Genomic DNA, 18,543 nt, shown 5'->3' with positions numbered 1-18,543 from the left:
GGGTAGGGTTGGCTTCTGGGCTGCCAGCGCCCATGGCCGGCTCATGGCCAGCTTTTCATCCATTATCGTCTGACCTCGAGGCTTTTAATCAGATGCCTGTATCAAGGGACCAAAGAGAGGACACGGGGCTACAAACACTAACATTTCTGGGCAAGTCTGGAACCTATTTCTGCCTCAGCTAGAAGAGTGACAGCCTTAAAACAGAAATGAGAGCAGAGAGGCTGCACTAAGGGCGCAGGATTAGGGTGCAGGATTACGGGGCTACCTCGCACGCCCTCCCGCCAGGCAGCCATCATTCCCGCTGAGCTCCGGCTCAGGGCAGCGGCCGATAAACACCGTGCAGCGAAGTCGGGGAGTGGGAAGAGTTTATGGGGTCCCCCTTAGAGGCACCCCGTGGCCTTTTTCCAGTATAACGGAGGGGGGCACGGCTACCGCGCTGTTCTGCGCAAAGCCCCTGGCACCCTTTCGTGCAGCGCAGGGGGAGCAGCCGTCAGTGCCCTGCCAGGGGGGGAAGCTCGGTGCCTCTGCCCAGGCTGCCCTCCCTTTGCAGCCACGGCCACCCTGTCCCGTCCCGTCCCATCCCATGGTGGGGCTGCCACCCCCGCAGGACAGCACAGCACCGGGGCTCTCGGCCCTGTGCCGACGCTGCAGTGCAGCACCCAGACCCCACGGGGTAAAGCGCCAAGGAGGCCCTGTTCTGCTCGCCCTCCGTAACGCTGCAGTTAATGATTCCCTGGCATTTGCCAAGCGAGTGCAGGGATAACCTCAGTCACAGCCAATATTCCCTCCCAGTCAATAAAATACAGTCAAGCCCACGTATCTGAGGCTAAATTTGAGCCACTGCAGGATGTACAATGGCTCGTGACTTTGCAGTATCTAATTCATCGCTCTGTAAAGTGCTTTGGGGCACCATCAGTAAGAGAGCAGCTTTATAAAAATAATTTCCATTTTTATATTCTCCACAAATTCCCTTGCAAGTTACTTTCTACAATCACCAGTGAATTTTTCTCCTAGCCACACATGGAAAAGCACAGGTCTGTCGACCCCTGTGTGATGAAGTAAGCCTGTCGAGTCCCCACCCCTGGGGGGATTTAGAAGAAGGGCAGACGCGGTGCTTAGGGCCAGGGTTTAGTGGTGGGATGGCAGGGTTAGGGGAACGGTTGGACTTGATGATCTTAAAGGGCTTTTCCAACCTCAACGATTCTATGACAAGCAAAGCTTTCCCACCACCAGCGTACGCCCGACACCCGGCACGGAGGCTGACGCCGTGGATGGGGTAACGCAGCCCCGGGAGGGTCAGGGCTTCTCGCCAGGGCGTGCATTGACTGCACTGGGCTGCTGAACATCCCGCAGTCCAGCAGAAGGCAAGGAGAGTTCACCACTTCAACGCATCCAGGCCTTGCACACAACTGCAGATTTTCAAAAGGACACGCTAAATAGCAAAGGTTCACCCATATTCATCCCTGTCTTCCAGAACCCAGCTGACAGGCAGAGCCCCGCTCCAAATTTGTGACTACTAGAAAACCTAGCTCCAAACCAGCCAACAGTGATGAAAACAAGCAGCAGGGACCAGACCGTCGTTACCAAGGACCAGTCTGAAAATACAGAGACTCAACTGCGTCGCCCATGAAGTCCATGCTCCCCTAATCGCATCGGGCCCCTCGACATAACCGAGAGGTCACTGTAAAGCTCTCCTCCTAATCCTTCGTTTGATTTGCGACACGGAGCCGCAACGATGAAAGTCAAGCTCTACAAATCACTCTGTCCTGATTAGAACAAGTCAGAATACAGTGTATCCCTTGCTTTTTTAAAAAAATAAATAAGAACAATTCTCCTACTCTATGCCCTCAAAAATCCGGTAGGTAAAAATCTATTTTGTTTATAAATTCAAAAGTAGAACAGTACTACAAAGGACTGTGTCAGGATAATTGGATGAACAGAAATTCCTCTGTTTTCTGGAGGGGTTTGCTGTTCACACGTACCTGATAGATCTAATGGAATACTCAGTGTCCTGTCAGATTTGAAAGATGACATTAAAAAGCTTTTCCAGCAAGCAGGCAGTCCGGGGTGCTTCTTTTAAACCATTTCATGTTGCTTTAAATGAGAACTTAGAAGCGACATTTATTTATTTTTAATTTTGAAAACAGCATTTCTGCAAAAACCTATTCCATGAACCCCTGTTCCCCGTGCTGGGGGATCGCAATTAAATACCGCCTCGCCTGAGTGGCTTTTCCCCCTGCTGGGGTGTTCCAGTATTAGCTGGGATGCTACGGCAGGTTGCTTACGGGGATTCTTGAGCTGGAGGTGAAGAGAAACACCCCCAGATGCAACCAGTTTGAAACTCCTCAGTTATGCCCTCCCTTAGCCAGCCTAAGGGATGGTTTTTTGGGAATCGGAGCCTGCACCAAGCACCGGGATTTTCCTGTCTTTGCCGCTGCCTCAGGATTACCCAGGAGACTCAACAGGTTGCACAGCGTAAGCTCAAAGGTGCGAGCCGAGAGGAAGATTAGCAGCCCTGTCAAAAATGAAGCATATATATTTACAGGTACACACCTCCTCTTAAAAGCCTCTTCCGCCGTGCAGAACGTGCAAGAGAGCTCATCGGGCCGCTCAGAAAGGCAGCGGTGCTGGGACTCTGCGCTGTGCTACGGGCTCCAACGCCCTCATTCATCTTTCTACCTGAGAGCGGAGGACAGAAGGGGAAGGGAAGGGGGTGGGGAGATCAATAAAAGATGCAATTATGTGTTGGTAACAATCAGCTAAAAAGCAATTTGGGATCCAACTTATGTAATAAACTATGGGGAGAGAGGGACTACACCAGCCAGAGGGTTATTTAGATCTGTCTGGTATCGTCTGCCTTCAGCAGCTTCTTCATCACCTCATCGCTACGCTGGCAGCGGGGGGGCCGGGGGACGCCTGGCTGCACTCTCCCCAACACAGCACTTCTGCCTTATTTTCTTACCACCTGCGGGTGCACGGCACCTTTTGGGGAAGGAAGGCAAGAGGAGTGGGAGGAAGAGAAAAAGATCGATGCACCGCTTTCTCTACAGTCCCTTTTATTTGCTTTTACAGGGCGTGGGGGGGAAAAAAAGTATCTGCGAGAACGTGAGAGTCACCTTGCATGAAAGGGAAAAGGAAAGGGAAAAACATTCTAAGTCTCCCTGGAAGGGAACAAGTTTATTGTATTTGACAAAGAAAAACTGTACGCAGGCTGATTGTATCTAACCTCGCTTTTACATTCATAAAGAGATTTTCAAACGAGGGCACGGATTAGAAAGAGCTGCAATAGAAGATACAACGAAGGCGTTCTGCTAAAACCAAGTACCAGTGTTCAACAAGCTGGGAAGGAAATTATTTTCTTACAGACTCTCAGCAAAGCCAGATACTGTCTCAGAGGAGACAGGATGTTAATAAATGATGGATATACGTGTCTTTGGAAAACAGACCACAAATTAGATTCATCCTAACCCTCTCTTCCTTCTCCTGGACAATCCCAGGGTCTGCTTCATCTCTACAGCTGAAAAACACATTTTAGTTGCTCTATTTATATGGCATTCTATATCCTATTTTCTATGTATGTATTTATCGCTAGTAAAACATTTGTGTTCAAACAAGGTTATGTACCCATGAAAAGGTTACACTGAGTTTTCTGAAGTTGCGTTGGCATCTTTAATGTTCTACAGACACAGATTCCACTGACTGCAAATATCCTGCCTTAATAGAATCATAGAATCATGGAATGTTTTGGGTTGGAAGGGACCCCTAGAGGTCACCCAGCCCAACCCCCTGCAGGAGCAGGGACACCTTGAACCACAGCAGGTTGCTCACAGCCCCGGCCAACCTGGCCTGGAATGTTCCCAGGGATGGGGCCTCCACCCCCTCTCTGGGCAACCTGTTCCAGTGTTTTACCACCCTCATTGTAAAGAATTTCTTCCTTATATCTCGTCTAAACCTACCCTGGTTTAGTTTAAAACCATTACCCCTTGTCCTATCACAGCTGGCCCTACTAAAAAGATTTTCCCCATCTTTCCTCTGGGCCCCCTTTAGGTACTGAAAAGCCGCAATCAGGTCTCCCCGCAGCCTTCTCTTCTCCAGGCTGAACAAGCCCAACTCCCTCAGCCTGTCCTCATAGCAGAGGTGCTCCAGCCCTTGGATCATTTTTGTGGCCCTCCTCTGGACCCGCTCCAACTGTTCCATGCCCTTCTTGTGCCGAGGGCTCCAGAGCTGGAGCTCTGGGGCTTCTTTCGGTTTCGTTTCTTGTTTAAGTATTGAAATCTTCCCTAACAGATGGAAAGACCCAGGCAAACCCCACAAACCGCAGCAAGCATGTGAAGGAGGAGCGTCAGATCCCTTTGCCAGCCAGAGGGCCTGCTTCAGTGCCATTTCAAGAGCACACCTTTAAGTTCATCTTTTAAACGCTCGTACACAAAAGCACGGTTCATTATATCCAGCAAAACAGTTTCCGAGGAGTGTGCTAGATTAGAACCCCATGACATTTATCTAATCAGAGGAAGTTATAACATTAATCTTTACCTTTCTATTTAAGAAAAAAAGGATGATTCAGACAGGTGTTTTAATAGAAAGCAGCAATCATGACAGCAAAGGAAAATGTCGTATCAAAAGCCACCAGCTTGATCTAGTTAGCGGTGTCCCCACTCCCCGCAGGGGGGTTGGACTGGGTGACCTCTAGGGGTAGAAAGAGCTGCAATAGAAGATACAACGAAGGCGTTCTGCTAAAACCAAGTACCAGTGTTCAACAAGCTGGGAAGGAAATGATTTTCTTACAGACTCTCAGCAAAGCCAGATACTGTCTCAGAGGAGACAGGATGTTAATAAATGATGGATATACGTGTCTTTGGAAAACAGACCACAAATTAGATTCATCCTAACCCTCTCTTCCTTCTCCTGGACAATCCCAGGGTCTGCTTCATCTCTACAGCTGAAAAACACATTTTAGTTGCTCTATTTATATGGCATTCTATATCCTATTTTCTATGTATGTATTTATCGCTAGTAAAACATTTGTGTTCAAACAAGGTTATGTACCCATGAAAAGGTTACACTGAGTTTTCTGAAGTTGCGTTGGCATCTTTAATGTTCTACAGACACAGATTCCACTGACTGCAAATATCCTGCCTTAATAGAATCATAGAATCATGGAATGTTTTGGGTTGGAAGGGACCCCTAGAGGTCACCCAGCCCAACCCCCTGCAGGAGCAGGGACACCTTGAACCACAGCAGGTTGCTCACAGCCCCGGCCAACCTGGCCTGGAATGTTCCCAGGGATGGGGCCTCCACCCCCTCTCTGGGCAACCTGTTCCAGTGTTTTACCACTCTCATTGTAAAGAATTTCTTCCTTATATCTCGTCTAAACCTACCCTGGTTTAGTTTAAAACCATTACCCCTTGTCCTATCACAGCTGGCCCTACTAAAAAGATTTTCCCCATCTTTCCTCTGGGCCCCCTTTAGGTACTGAAAAGCCGCAATCAGGTCTCCCCGCAGCCTTCTCTTCTCCAGGCTGAACAAGCCCAACTCCCTCAGCCTGTCCTCATAGCAGAGGTGCTCCAGCCCTTGGATCATTTTTGTGGCCCTCCTCTGGACCCGCTCCAACTGTTCCATGCCCTTCTTGTGCCGAGGGCTCCAGAGCTGGAGCTCTGGGGCTTCTTTCGGTTTCGTTTCTTGTTTAAGTATTGAAATCTTCCCTAACAGATGGAAAGACCCAGGCAAACCCCACAAACCGCAGCAAGCATGTGAAGGAGGAGCGTCAGATCCCTTTGCCAGCCAGAGGGCCTGCTTCAGTGCCATTTCAAGAGCACACCTTTAAGTTCATCTTTTAAACGCTCGTACACAAAAGCACGGTTCATTATATCCAGCAAAACAGTTTCCGAGGAGTGTGCTAGATTAGAACCCCATGACATTTATCTAATCAGAGGAAGTTATAACATTAATCTTTACCTTTCTATTTAAGAAAAAAAGGATGATTCAGACAGGTGTTTTAATAGAAAGCAGCAATCATGACAGCAAAGGAAAATGTCGTATCAAAAGCCACCAGCTTGATCTAGTTAGCGGTGTCCCCACTCCCCGCAGGGGGGTTGGACTGGGTGACCTCTAGGGGCCCCTTCCAACCCAAACCATTCTATGATTCAGTTGTACCCCGTTGTTTGCATTATACAGAAAAAACAAAGGGTTTTTTTTTCTTATAACTTCAAGTAATTTATACGTTAAGGGAGAGCAAGGGAAGTTAAAGAACGATGGTGCTTCACAAAGCAAAGCCCACGTCAAGGCCACGACAACACTGCCAAGGCTGAACCAACTGGGAACAAGCAGGGCAAGCTTGCAGATTTAGCAAAGGGAACTCCTCTCCCTTTCACTTTGTTCCCGTTAGGGCGAGGGTACCTTCCCCCATCGACATCCTGTGCCTTCCTTTGGAGGAGAGCGACTGAACTCCGCTGACACAAACCTCTGGAGGGTGGACGAGGAACTGGGCGTCATCCTGCTCCTTCCCTGCTTCATGATCCCCCTGATCCTGCCTCCGGAGCCGGCTGCCTGAAGCAATGCTACACCGCTGCACCCCCAGAGTCCCTCAGAGTCCTCAGAGGGAGCAAACGTTACTGAGGAACCCACTCAAACCCAACTCTTTTGGTGGCCACTTGGTCCCAAAGAGGATGCACTGACCTGCAGTTAGCCACGGGTGCCGACAAGACTCAGAACGCCACAGAACCTTTTCTCTGCCTGACTCATGTGCTAAAGCGTTTCCTCTCCCTTGCCAGCATCTTAAAACTCTAATCCTGAAACGCACCCTTCGAGAGATGCCCAGGAAATGCTGGGCTCGTTCAAAACAGGCTCAGCGTAAACACAGACACAGTCACCCTGTCTGTATTGCCAGATCCCACACAGCAAAACTGCCGGCAAAGGAACATCTAACAAAGCACACACCGCAAATTCACCTTCCCGTAGCTCCCTAGTGTTTGTCCTCCCACCAATTGCCAGCAGTAGCTCTCCACGCGACAACGCCTGGATACCCAGCTGGAAAATAATGTTAACGGGATACAGAAGGATCATGCAGGAAGTTGTAGATTCCTAGGGGAAAAAAAAAGTTTGGCTGAATACACACTGTGAATAATGAGACCAGGCAGTAAACATTTACCTTGATATTGGGCACTGAACCCCTTCTGCCTGTGGTTGCCATCGGATGTGAAGTGAAGCCGCAGCCAATTTTTACTGCTGATAACCGGGGCAGGCAAATTCATTCCAGTAAACCTGCAAGAACCAACCAATAACAGAGAAATGTTATTCTGTCTGCGAACGATACCCCAGATTCCAGGTAATCCTCCTCCTCCATGGATACAGGAAATCCTAAATAAGAGCCATGTACTCAAGGAAAGCGCCCGTACGCCCCACGGTTGTTTCGACGTACGCGTTCCTTTGCGTGGCTTCCCAACCTGACGCTTACACATTTGTAATTACAGGGGCCTCCACTCCTTCCCTCTCAGGCAAAGGGTGTGGGGGGCTGAGTGGGGCACGCACGACGCCTGCGGGGCCAGGCAAACGGAACGGGTCCAGCCTAGAGGCTCCAGTGGCAAGGAGCAAGTGGAAGGTCCAGAGCGGCTCCGAGCTGGAGGAGCTCTACACGTTCCCCCAGGCTATCAGAGCCTCGTAGCTCTGTCGCCTTCTGTACCTCATCGACATCCCACAGAAATGACATGCGATCACCTCGGGGGACACGCCACACCTAAGGTACGCGAGATGAGCTCGACTCTCAAGCTTATTCAGTTCCTGCCTTTATATTTGGTTAACCCTGCTAATAAAAAAAAGTATGTTTATTTTAACCAAGGAGGAGAAAGGATTGCAAGAACGATTTTTTTTTTTTTTTTTTTTACTGGAAATAGCCAGCAAGAAGCAATCGTTTATGATCTACCCCAGCCGGGAGAAGATTACAGCCATCAAACACGAGGTGGAAAGCTCCACAGCCCATTAGCAGCCCTTCAGCAACCGTTCTCTTCATGCTTTTTTTTTTTTTTTTTTTTTAAGATATTATGCTGTTTGCTTTATTAAACTCTAGATCATAATTCTTGGCCGAGCTGTCACACGTCAAGTCTCAGCCCAGAGCAATGTTTACCTAAGCCACAGCACCCTTGAACTGAGGTATATCATGGTAACATCAACCATGGTAAGGAGACCAACGCTACCATGACAAAAGCCATTATGGAATCCTATCATCATTAATGAAAGCCCATTTACTTTTTAATCATAGACTGTCACCTACTGAAACATTACTGGCATTCCAGTACCTATGCTTTTGTAGGTGAAGGTAAAAGGATCCCGGAAACCTATTCCATTCAAAAGGATCCTTCAGATTTTATTACTTCACATTTTCCACAGCAGAACTGAGAGCCCAGGAAATATTTTAAAAGCCCTTCACTCAACTATCACCTCCAAAGCCGCCCTTACCTTTTCCCAAGGCAGACAGCAGGAGGCCAGGACGGTACTTGGCAGCGTATTTATGAACGGCAGACGAACTGCCATGTAATCCTGCTCTGCTCGTTAATGGAATAGCAGGGATCATTATGCTGCATAACTAATGCATCTCTGCCACCTACAGCACGGACGTTAAACCCCGGATGACTGTGGCTGAGTTCCACGTAACTGTGAAGCATGACTGTGCACTATAAAGTTGTTTAAGACTGTTCCTGATCATGCTCTCTGCTTAGCCCGAGTGGTTACGCACTCCTCAGCCGCTGGCTGAGTTACTCTGTCCCTTCTCCCTGCATTTTCCATGGTCTTTCCATCTTTGCAGCAAGCCTAGCACGTGAGCACCAAGCCCCTCCCCGGCTCTTCTCTTGCTCTGCCTGCTGCGGCCGGGTGACGTTCCCAGGTCCAAGGAGCGCACCTGATTTGGCACACGTGGACATGAACGAGGACACAGGGACACACACGTGTGGGCACATATGTGCCTTGTCGTACGGTTGGACTTGATGATCTTAAAGGTCTTTTCCAACCTAAACCATTCTATGATTATCGATTATTTTCATCTTAATTTTGCAGACCCTTTGAAATACAGGGTGTTACAAAAGTGTATTCTGTATGGCAATCTGCCATCCTTGGATAACTCAAAGACAGCTGAACCAATTTCATTTGAAAATTTTTCAAATAACTAAGTTCAAACAAACATATTTTGGGCTGAGATCAAACATGGGATGCCTAAAACCAATTCTGAGAAAGTTACTCTGGCTGGTTGTTATGACAACATGTTTAAACTTAATACTTTCACCCCCAAAGGCTATTTTATTATTCATTCTGAATCAATTGTCAAACTTCTCACAAATAATCTTTAGGTATGCAGAGCTCAATTTTACTTTCATAACCGTGGTGAGCTGAGTAATTCAATTGCCTGATATAAGAACTAGAGAACAATAACATTAACCTGCCTGAACGAGGCAGAATTTCACTCTCCTGTCCCCCAGTCCCTTTTTTTTTTTTTAATATGCATATCCTTTTGAGAAGCAGATTCAGTAGCCTGCAGACCAGTAATCGACTTACCCGTACCCTTCGTTTTGGGTACATGAAGAGTCCGCTATTAACTTCCAAGGATCCCACACGCATGAAGCGCCAGAATTCTACCAGCTAAGTGAATTAACACTTTGAAAATCAATTAGAAAAATTAATGGATTGCATTTCTCGCTACCTTTGCAATAGCATAAATAATTACTGAAGGCAAAAGCAGGAGTATAGAAAAATAATCCATCATAACTACAGTGCTTGGCACCCACTTTGCACTGCTATAAAGAAATACAGAGGATTTAGGGTGAAGGAAAACAGTTCCCTGAAATTCCTGCAAGGAAATTTTCATCAGCACCATATGCCAGTTGCTTAAGACATTGACAGCTTTTTGAAAGGACTAAATCAGCCAAGAAATCACTCTCAGGTCCTCATTTCCATCTATGCCACTGCTCAGACTCCCAGCACGCAGGAACGCTGTATTCTCCAAGGCTCTACTCTAACAGACTCCCCCTTTCTCCCTTTTATCTTCCTGTCCCTTTTATTTCTGAAGTTAAGCAGCTTGCTGTTACCGTCAAGTCGCAGGTTGCGATATTTGGGGTAGTTTAGATCCCAGGTCCTGCCGGCCATCGGCACCCAGCTCAGATTCCTGTGGTGAAGGACCAGCAAAGAGACCAACCATGATGGCAAAGAGGCAGAAGCTGCTCCCATTTCACCCCCCCAGGCTAAAGCAAGACACCCCAGCAGCAGAGCATCTTTGCCGGCTGTCAGGAACCCCAACGAAATCACTGGGGCAAGCACATGGAAACGCACCATGGGGAAGCACGGGGTTTGGAGTTCCGTTTGGTTTTATTCCCGTTAGTTGAATTAGTTCAAGAAAATAAAGGCCTTACTTTTTGATTAGCTTTAATTGCTTCAGGCCCTATATCTGCACTGAGCCCCGAGCCCTCTCATACACCCCAAGGGGGGAAATCTCTGTGCAATGGAAAAGGCATATTTACTCCATGAACACTTATTGTTCCTCCCAGCCCCATGGCAGTTGTAAACCTACAAGAGTGGAGCATCTCATGGAGAAAAAACCCAACCCTTTCTTCAGTGCTGAAGGTGGGAACATGCTAGAAGGTGCACGCTTCAATCCCAAAGCTGCCCCTTCTCTTGCTTCATGGGATCCAGGGCACCTCGCACAACCGGACGGGAGCATCCCGGCCTCCCAACTCCTCTTCCCAGCTGCCACCACTGAGCCTGATGAAGGGTTCGTTCCCACCACAATGCACATTGCCCAGTGCCAGACTGGGTGGGACGGAGGCAGAAATGTTCTGATGGATAAGAAATAGCACGGCTGGAGCTATGCATTCAATGGAAAACACCAACGCATTTAATGGAAAACATCACGCTCACCTGCAATTAACTACTAGCTTTTCAGCATAAGGCTCCCACCGGTTTAAAATAATCATTAGGAAGCTTTAATGGTTAATTGATAATGGAATATTTAATTACAGATAAACAGTTGAACTGAAGCAGCTGCATGGTCTTTGAATGCAAATGCCCTGGCTGCTGTTGATGTATCTCAAATGAAATGGGAAGGATGCTCAGCAGGCAAGAGTCAACAGCAATCACGAAAACGAGAGAAACACCCCAAGTCTCCTGCAGGAGCTCCCACCGCCTCGTCTGTGCGCGGGGATAACACCAGGCAGCACCAATTAGCACGGCTAAACCCGCAGGCAGACTGACAGCGGCCCCGGACAGAGAGGCAGACGCGAAGGGCTGCAACAAGCTCGTGGAGAGGATGCTGACTGCGCCGTGACACGAGTACACAACGTTCCTACCGCCAACTTCTCAAGGTCGCGTTCTTTTTCTTTATAAACCCAACGCTGTCTCGCTGTCTTCAGGAAAAAGGAGGAGCTACATTACAGAGACTCAGACATGCACAGAGCTCATTAACCAAGCCGCAGCCCCTTTCCACACTCCCCAGCATACTTTGGTGCTACATTACGTGCTCTGAATCTTCAACACCTACTATTAGTCCAATAAATGATTGAATTTCTAATAGTCCGGTGAGTCATGTAAATAAAAGCCCTTCTATTTTGGACCTCTGCCATTGTATTTTTCAATATTCCAGACTTTTCTTCCTGTTTTCCTTTTTTTTTTTCTCCCCCAAATAAATCTATTAGCAATCTGCAAAACTTTTCAAGCCTCTGTGTGCCCATTCCCCCCCCCCCATCGCCCGGAGATATGAATCACTTGATTAAATATTCAGCTTCCTGAATACGGCAGCACGTTAACTGAAATCTAAGGCTCTGGAATGACTTAAGTAGCCATGTAAGAACTGGTTTTAAAGTAAAATCAATAATCACTACTCACTGATGGGAATTCGGTACCCATTTTATATTAAGCATCTTTTAAATCCTGGAGTCACTTGGAGAAAGAGATGAACCGAGCTTCCACCCCCAAAATTTAATTTCCACAGCTTTGCCTTTTTGAGCCTGAAGGCAATCAGAGAGGATGCTGAGGCGGGGAAGGTTGGGCAAGAAATGGGCTTTTTCCCTGTCTCCCTGGCCTTTTGACCAAGAATTGCCAGAAGAGCCTTTCTCCAAAGGCCGTTTCACAAGGTCCCACAAGGACCACATTTTTGGGCACTTTGGCTTGTGCTTTACCCCTGAGATGTCCCTGAAACCACACCAAACACTTTGCATGAGAAAGAACCTGTCAGACGATGCCCAGTTTCAGGTGTCTTCAACACCAACGCAAGCGATCTGCGCATAGAAATCGGTGCTCAGAAAACAGAGGAACTCTTGTAATTGCTTGAAAGGCATTAACAGCCTCAGAAACACCCATAATGAGGATTTAAAGATTTTTTTTTTTCTGTGATGTCTAAGCCTGACTTACCTTCTCCTGCAATTTAAGCTCATCCTATGCACAGTGGATAGAGAACAGATTTTAGCTTTTTACATTGCGGTCCTTTGTGATACAGAGACATCAAACCTATGTTGCCAGCAGGCTCCTGGCTGCCCGCGGCCATCCCCACCGGGAAATACCCCAGACCAGCGGGAAGAGCGAGCTTCTGCCCTGCTCCCGCACAGACAGAGGCTCTGAACGTGAGCAACCGGTTTAGTCCTAGCTCTTCTCTTGAACAAAAAACCCACTGCTCTAGGGGCAGTTGGGTCATGTTGTGGTGGAACCAGGTCCGTGGAACAGTTTATTTGCTTACATTTGTGACCAGGATGCACTCCCCAGCTGGTGGTTGTACGCCCATGGCAGAGGGGAATGGCCCGGCATACGCGGGCGGCCAGAATTCATGTTGTGACCCCAAGTTCTACAAGAGCTACAAAGAAACAGGAGCGTGCCAGGTGCTTTTCACCCTTTCCAAGAAGATTCATCTGTGGGAACGCACTCGGTTCACCAGGTACAACATTTATTTACCTTGCCGACCACCTTCACTTCCAGGCAAACAAACCAAAACCACCCCCCCCAAAAAACCACCCCCCCCCAGATTCCCAGCCCTGCCTCCCAGCTCCTTAACCAGTCTCCCTCACCAGCAGGCAGCTGCGAGTCCCTTGCTCTAGCTCCATCCCAAAGACCTGCAGCATTTGCAGAATTGCAGAATTCCACCCCGAATCCTCAGCGCCCCCCCCCAACCGCTGTCTGCAAGTTTAGATGGCCCGTGAGAAATGCATCTCTTAAGCGACTGAATTTATCCCAAATGCTTTCCAATATTGTTTTTAACCAGAGCATTAAGGCATTCTTCTTATATGAAATTGAAGCCTCCGCATTAAACGCGGCTCCTCCAATACCTTTATTACATTATACAGAAAGGTTAATGGTATCAAAACTCCTCTTTTGAGCAAAAGCAGCCAAGTGTGGTTTTCTCCACTAAACTATTTTCTTTATTTCTTTTCTTGCTCTTGTATTTCACATTGGATTCAGGCATTAAATATTTATACCATTCACTCAGCCATTCCTCCCTTGGCACAATTAGTATTACTGTACATGGACGGCACTGATTAATCTGCATTCACGCACCATTATCTATTTACAATCCCAATTCCTGCTTTAATTTGGTTCCACATGGAGAGAAGGAAGGTGGGGGGGGGGGGGGAAAAATCAATAAAATGTCAGAAAGTGAGCTAGAAGCTCGAGTGGAAGGAAATATTTGCAGACAGAAGATCCAATTTTAACCACCCTGAAATTTGATTAGCATGAATCTGACCGCAGTACTTCTTAAGGAACCCAAATACAACAGGCAATTCATTGTCTGGATGCTACACAAACTGTCGGAGAGGATGGAGTCGAAGGTCACAGCTGAAGGTAAGAACCCCCTCGAAAGCACATTACATCAAGCGCATTGCTTTGGGATAAAGGATTTCAGCACGAACTTGAAGGAACGGCACGTGCCCCAGTGCTGCCCAGCATCGGGATGCAGTCAAACAACAGCTCCCATGAGCCCAGACAGATAAAAGGCAAAGGAACATCACTGGGGCTGCTGGTTTGTTGGGTTTGGGGTTTTTTTTAAGCTATTCTTGTTCTGGTTTTTCTTTAACAGAGAACTAACTGAGCCTCAGAGAGGAGGTTTCGCTTCCAAGGTCACACCAATACGAGCTCAGGACAGGCTGTTGCACTCGGAGTTTTTAAGATTCAGAAAAAAAACTTTTCTGAGAGGACATTTAATAACCAGCACCTCTGAGACCACCTCCTCGGGACCTTGACTCAGCAATGACTGTGCCAGACACGATAGGCGACTCGTGAAGGGCTGCGTTCAGTCTGACAGCCTCCACGTCCCACCTTCGCAAGCATGCACGCTCCCAAACCTCTGCATTTCAGGTATCTGGAATTACCGCCTCCCAGCATCCAGCACCCCGGCCAAGCACCGCTGAGGCACGCCTCGTGGAAGGCCAGCCGTCGGAGAAGGGACGGCGGGAGCTGCCTGCCCGCCCACGGCACACACTGCACACCCTCCTCCCTTCCACTTGGCAAACTGCAAACTCAAGGGCTATCATGAATTTCAAAGTGTTGCATATCCTGACAGCCTCCGAACTTCAGAATAAAGACTTGAACAGCAACTGGTCTTGGTTAGGGCCTGTTAGGGGACCATAAATCCTCGATTTGTATGGGCACGTCCAAGCACGAGCACTTGCAAGAAAACTGCAGCATTGCTGTGCTGTTAAAGGACGCAAGAGCAGCCTTCGGCTCCGCGCTCCCGTGCGCCAGGCTGCTCCATTCCCAGCTTGGGTTTCTCGGCAGCAAAGCACCAGGCAACGCTTTATTTAATCTCTCTTTTTACATCCCCTTGGCGCATGCAGATCTGTAACTAGGTGCCTGCCGATCATCAGCCCGGCTGACAAGAGTCTGGGTTCTCCTGGAGTCTCCAACACTTGGGCGGAGCTTACCTGATCCTGGACCTTCCCAGAGCGCAGCTTCACCTTTTCCTGCTGCGGCTGTATTTTAATACTAACCCGCGTTAGTCAATGCGGCTGTCTGCAAGGCGGCGAGGTTTCGGCAGCGTTTCCACGGCAGGATAAAGCAGTCACGGGAAGCTTAACACTACCTGACAGCCGCAGTCAATAGGAGACTGAAAAAGAAGAGCATGCACCCCTAGAGCCTTAGCAGAACAAGAGAAAAACATACACAAACTGCTCCATTTGGGGGCTGTAGGCACTCAGTTTAACCAAAATGGGTCAGGGCACGGAAGAGATGCCACCCCCAGCCCCGGCACCCCCAGCGCTGCTTCGCAGCTCTGCCCCATCAGCCTCGACAGAGACGTCAGCTCCCTCGTGTGCTGAAGCCTTCTGACTACGCAGAGATTAATTCTCCTTTCAGTACAACTAGGGGACACATTGCAGAAGCTCTTCATATCTCTGTGTATTATTATTCACTTCACCTGTATTTTTAACTTTTCATCCAAACCTCTACTCAAATTATCATGAGAGCTGTACCATTAATTCTGAACATCTTATTTCAGCGTGTCTACTCTCTTAAACAAAGTATACTTAAGCACCTCTAGACCTCGTTTTTCAGTCGCAAGAGACATCCCATCACAATGGACTTTTACAAGGAAAATGAATAATTAGATCAAGTTATTGTTCCCCACTAAATGCTGTAGGGATGGGAAGAACACACCTGCATCCTAAATCTGTTTCAGAAGCATGGTTACGCAAGCCCAGAAGATGCTCAGAAAAGGCAGCGGGAGATCGGCGTCCCACGTCACCCCATGCCAGTGGCAGGCTGTCGACATGGAAATCCCATGGGACTGCCGGCTACGGAGCCCCCCGTAAGAAAAGCGCTCCATAAACACTGAAAATTAATTTCTTTGACCAGTCAGGCTCGTGGCTTGTCATCAAATGAAGTACTTGCCACCCCAGAGGAGGGGCTTCCAAGTCCCTTCCACCATCAGCACGTTTTTAAGACCCACCGTGGGGCTCAGGGGCCATCGTAACCCCAGGGTCAGATTTGAACAGAGTTGTGTTCTGCAAGAGAGGCAACGCTCTCCTCCTCTTCCAAAAGGAATGAAACCTTGCTTAAGAGGATGGGTTATTTTGGAAATGAAACTCCTTGGCACGTTCAGACATACCACGACTCTACAAACTCCAGTGAACCTGGGGACATCAGACCAGCTCGTGACTACTGGAAATGACAGAATATGAGAGACTGGCTCAAAATCAGTTGGGTCCAGAGAACGCCACCGTTACTGACCAGGACTGTAGTACCAAAAAGGAAAGAATTCTTCTGATTTGGATTTCACCTCAGTCTCAGTCCCTGGATGCAGCTTAGGGGTAAATCCCTCCCCTGGCATAACCAGGTCACAGCACTTTTGACCTCAAACCCTCTGCCCCCTTCTTGTTTTCTCTCAGTGGAGCTCCACTGATCCTTTAACCACAGAATTCCGCTTGAGCCCTAAGAGCAACAAATCACTCCCAAAGCCTTCCAGTTACAGCAATACCTGCCTCTGCTCCTTCCGAAAGCTGGCGCTGGAAGAGAAATCCCATTAGTTTATCACTCACATGTTGCTCCCCCCCCCCCCCCTTTTTTTTTTTTTGCATTCCACAGAAAGATGAAAGTGTTCCCATGCAGCAGCAAAACTTCACTCACTGACATTAACTTTAATTACTGCCTGCTCCCGGATAGATTTGCTGGCTAAAACCAAAATGATACCCTTTAGGGCAGACATAAGGAAAAAAGGTTGGACATTAGGAACAATTCCTTCCCCTTGGGGCTGTCAGGGGCTGGAAGGGGCTGCCCAGGGAAGGGGTCGAGTCCCCAGCCCTGGGGGGATTTAACAGCCGGGCAGAGGCGGTGCTGAGGGCCAGGGTTTGGGGGTGGGATGGCAGGGGTAGGGGGGCGGTTGGGCTGGGGGAGCTTAAAGGGCTTTGCCAACCCAAACGATTCTGTGATTCTTGCAGGAACCTTTACAGTGAAGTTCTTAATTCTTCATTTTTTAAGTGACGTTTCCCCAGCTCATCTTTAAAAGACTGTGAACCAAACCCTTGGCTGATCCAAGCTGAGGTAGCTCCACCGGAGAGAAAGCCAAACTAATTTACACTGTGCAGGGGATCTGACAATCTAATTTCTCTGCTGGTTTTCCTTAACCTAGGAAAGGTTGCAAAATTATTTAGCTTCTCATTAATTTGAATACTCCTGGATCTCTGTGCTAGATTAATTATGGTCACTCTAATGGAAGAAGTAATTCATTAGTCCACGTGCATTTCCAAAACCGCCACAATGGAGCAATTCAACAGGTAAGAGAGTCTCTGGGGAATTCTTACCAAATTTAGCAGTTATTTAGGAACATACCCGCCCACTACAGGTAATTGGCTTCTTACATTTAGTACATATAGACAGGGTATTACATACATACATACACACATGCGTATATACGCACACTGGGCACAGAAAAGCAAATGGCTCATCTTGCAGGCAAATACTTCATCTTCAAGGCATTAAGAGAATTTAGACTTTCACTTTTAGAGTAGAATCTGCTTCAAGCTGAAGACACAACTTTACACGCCACGTGCTGCAGGAATGAGCAAAGTGCCGATGGTGCATACAGGTGACCACAAAGCACTCCAGCTGGCCCCCGTAACGCAGCTGAAGTTAGCTCCAACTGCAAGACACTACTGAGGCCACACATAAGGTTTACACTTCAAAGCTGAAGGTGTCTGGATGATTCTAAAATCTTTCAGAAGAGACACGTCCAGTGGTACAGTCTGGAGGGGGCAGGGAGGGATTTCTCTGCTCTGCCACGGACCAAACCCAGGGGACAAATTCCAGAATACCGGCTTTCTTCTGCACCCCAGAGGCATGAAACATTCCCACTCTTTGCTGCTGTGGACCCTCCGGGGGTGGGTCACCATCAAAGCTATTACATAAAAAAGGCTCTACCTTCTGTACAACCCCCGTGTCAGCGAGCAGAACGGTGCTGCCTACAGGTAGATCTTAGGGACTTCTTGCAAATGGGAAGAGAACCCCCCCCCCCCCGAAATCAAAGCACCCTTAACATAACCCACCCTCACTGCAAACTGAGTAGAAGGAAGTCAACTGATGGCACAAATGTGTTCATGGCTCAGAAAAGCGAGACTGCGAGAGCACAGCCCCGTCAACTGTGATGGTCGGTACCAAAAAAGGAGACCCTATTGCTGGAACGGGTGTGTTGTATTACGTGAAAGTACTTACCATAATACTTTTACTATGGAAATAGCATTTGACTCCACTGTTACCAAAAAAAAAAAGTAACAAACATGATTATATTTATTCTATTCAGGAGAAAACAAACACATAATTCAACACAACAGAAGAACGGCTAATGCAATTGAAGCCTACTAATGCTGCATTGCAAATCCCCCAAAGAAATCTGCTACAGCTTTATTATAATTTCCTCTAAACCCTTTCTGCCTTACTATCAGCGCCACAGAGATTGTTTTTTCTCAGTGCAGGCAGAGTTAGATGTGTCGATAACAAGAGAGACTGTATTTATTACTAGATAAATAACCACCATTTCCATCGCCGCATGCCCGGATACGCTCACGTCTTTGTCAGTCTAACAATGCACTTAAA

At 47.9% G+C, this 18,543-nt stretch overlaps 1 protein-coding gene across 1 annotated transcript in view; it reads right to left on the bottom strand.

Annotated features, from left to right (window-relative positions):
• The window catches only part of CSMD2 (CUB and Sushi multiple domains 2), a 328,671-nt gene that overhangs the window by 178,474 nt on the left and 131,654 nt on the right, over positions 1-18,543 (bottom strand). The window contains 1 exon segment of the mRNA XM_009634976.2: positions 7,148-7,260. Coding sequence (XP_009633271.2) covers positions 7,148-7,260 — 113 coding nt within the window.

This window comes from Egretta garzetta, unplaced genomic scaffold, assembly GCF_000687185.1.
Source record: "Egretta garzetta isolate BGI_Z169 unplaced genomic scaffold, ASM68718v1 scaffold243, whole genome shotgun sequence".
Classification (NCBI taxonomy): Eukaryota; Metazoa; Chordata; class Aves; order Pelecaniformes; family Ardeidae; genus Egretta; species Egretta garzetta.
This window is presented reverse-complemented; position numbering and strand designations above follow the sequence as displayed.